Source organism: Parasteatoda tepidariorum, unplaced genomic scaffold, assembly GCF_043381705.1.
Source record: "Parasteatoda tepidariorum isolate YZ-2023 unplaced genomic scaffold, CAS_Ptep_4.0 HiC_scaffold_8122, whole genome shotgun sequence".
NCBI lineage: Eukaryota > Metazoa > Arthropoda > Arachnida > Araneae > Theridiidae > Parasteatoda > Parasteatoda tepidariorum.
In genome coordinates, this window is record NW_027261922.1 from 1 (window position 1) to 2,771 (window position 2,771).

At 28.7% G+C, this 2,771-nt stretch overlaps 1 protein-coding gene across 1 annotated transcript; it reads left to right on the forward strand.

Annotated features, from left to right (window-relative positions):
- Positions 1-922: 922 nt before the first annotated feature.
- LOC122273762 (serine/threonine-protein kinase N-like) lies at positions 923-2,553 on the forward strand (the record flags this gene model as incomplete). Its single annotated transcript, XM_043057766.2, has 5 exons — positions 923-1,095; positions 1,303-1,412; positions 2,034-2,177; positions 2,260-2,332; positions 2,422-2,553. Coding segments are annotated over 5 exons (632 nt in total), but the record flags the coding sequence as incomplete, so codon positions are not given.
- Between the last annotated feature and the right edge of the window lie 218 nt (positions 2,554-2,771).

The following is a 2,771-nucleotide window of genomic DNA, read 5'->3' on the forward strand; positions in this document are numbered from 1 at the left end:
TATTTTTGAATTACATTTCTTAAAAGCCCATAAAGGTGCTTTTTTTTTATTCTGGATTTGTAAAAAGTGCTTAATTTTAAAAAGAGATATCTTTGCTGTGTTGATTGTCGTTCTAAATTACAAAAAATGCTTGATTTTCACAATTTTCTCTGCAATATTTATCAGAAACTAGTTAATTTATCATTATTATGTGAAGTTTGTGAAAATTTTTTTGAATTTTATTGATTTTATAATCATAAATTAAGAACTTTAAACGACAGAAGAAAAAAAAATTTTATTACAGGTCCTTATTATGATTTTTTTTTTTTTTTGGAAAGTGATTAAAAATGTTTTTGAGTGCTTAAAGAGTACTTAAAAAGAGGTTATGTTTTGTTGAAAATTATGGCGTGCACCCTGTTATAAACCTCTTACTTGCGTCTAATACAAACAGGTTTGCTTTATTAGCGGAAGTTAACCTGCTAATTTTCAGAATAATATTAAAATGTTCTTTAATAATGTATTAATTTTTTTTAATATTTATTGGTCAATATCTTCCAACATATTGAGAAAAAAACAACATTAGCAAAAGAAAGTTTTGTAACTGTTTTACAAATGAACTTAAATGTCCTTAAAATCATAGAAATAATAGCATTCTAATTCCAAAATGGTACTTATTCAAAGTGTTAATAAAAGATTTAAATATATTTCTTTCTTTTATTTGAAATGTATAGAAAATTTTCTTGATCCAAAGCATTTTTCCAAGCAAATGTAGTTTAAGGATTTATTTTAAATTATTTCTTGCTATAAGATATAAATTAATTTCATTCCTGAAAACCAATAGATTGTAGAACTGTAGATTGTGTTCCCATAATCTACAATTTACAATGGCTAATGTTTACAACCACATTCTATATATATTTTTAATTTCAAATCTTTTTATTAGATTAATGGGATGTCAAGATTTACTTGACGATGTTCCTGGTCGATTACCGAGAAGAGATCAAGGCCCTCATATGTCAAGCCCTGCAGATTTGCGTAGTTTTGTGCGTGCTACTGGTAAAGGTTTGACTGGACGTGGCTCTTCAAAATCGTACAGTATTAAAGAAGAAACTTCTAGTAATATTCTTTTTTTTATTCTTTACTTTACGGATATTTTTTAAATTATAAGATAGAATACATTACTTATCTTATACAAATATATAAGCAAACATTGTTTTAACATAAAAAAAAAATTTGCACAACAATATCTGTTATTTTTTTTCATTATCTGTTCTACAATATTTGTTTTTTTAAAAAAAATTCATTTCTTTATTTTAATTGCAGATGAAATAATGGCAGTTTTAAAGTTAGATAACACTACAGTTGCTCAAACCACTTGGAAACCATGTAGCCAACAAGCTTGGGATCAAAGATTTAGCATAGATCTTGATAGGGTGAGTTTAATTTGTTCTATTGATTATAAAAAAAAAAAAAATTCAAAATTTCATTTAGCCTGGTTGGTAGGGCACACTGGACTCAAGTTTGTGAGAAGGGGAGTTCAAATCCAGTTGCCCGTGTGGTTAATGGTGACTGGTGCATGTTAAATCTGTCGAATCAAAGTCCTCCATCTTCTCATGACAAATTATACCTCTGGGGGTACTGGATTTGAGATTGATCATTTTCTGGTTCAGGTCTAAATTATGGTAATATGGTAATTCCGTCCATAAACGGGCATGGCAGAAGTCAAAATCTTGTCCATAGAATGTACTACTGGAGAACAAGAACAATTGCACCCCCAGTGCCTTAATGGCCAACGGCAACCTGTGAGCATCGGTTGGAGATCTCTAGCATTGTATACAAAGATATTCAAGTTATATCATACAAAGTAATAGTTTCTTTAACAATTCTTATTTTGATTTTTCATGTAACTTTTTTTTCTGCTCTCTGTTATTAAATCACATTTCAGATTTACATTAAGCTTAATTATTCTGATAAATCTAAATTTTCCTTCTTTTCCTTTTGTAACTTTATATTAATGCCTTACATATAAAGTTAATAAATAAATTTTATTTTAGTCTAGAGAATTAGAAATTCAAGTATATTGGCGAGATTGGAGATCAATGTGTGCAGTTAAATTTCTTCGTCTTGAGGAGTTCATTGATGACAACAGACATGGCATAGCTCTCCATTTAGAACCTCAAGGTCTTTTATTTGCTGAAGTAAAAATGAGATGTCTTTCTTTTTAATTTACAATTTCTCATAGAATTTCCATAGTACTTATCTTTTTATTTTGATTGACAGGTGAAATTTTTGAATCCTATGATATCAAGAAAACCTAGGCTTCAGCGTCAAAGAAAATTATTTAGGCACAAAGGTAAAGATTTTAAGCTGGTTGTTTTCCTATTTTTTCATTTGTGTTTACTTTTCTTTGTGCTTCTATAGTTTAAAATTTATTTTATTTAGGCAAAAACTTCTTACGTCCTGGACAAATGAATATAAATGTAGCAACATGGGGTCGTTTAATGAAAAGAGCAATGCCACAAAATTGTTCAGAACAACCAGCAACAATAAGTCCTCCTTGCCTAATGGCAAACAGTAAGTAATGTTTGAATAATTTACAAGCACAGTAAAAAATTGATTATCTTTTATCTGATTACCTCTATTAACAAAATAGGCTACTATGAATTTTTTTTAACCATTGTAATTTTTTTTTCTTTTCTCAATTTAAATAATATGCTTCCTCAATCTAGCTATATGCTTCCTCAATCTAGTGTGGTCCCCCCCCAAAAAAAAAATACTTTGTACTACGTGAA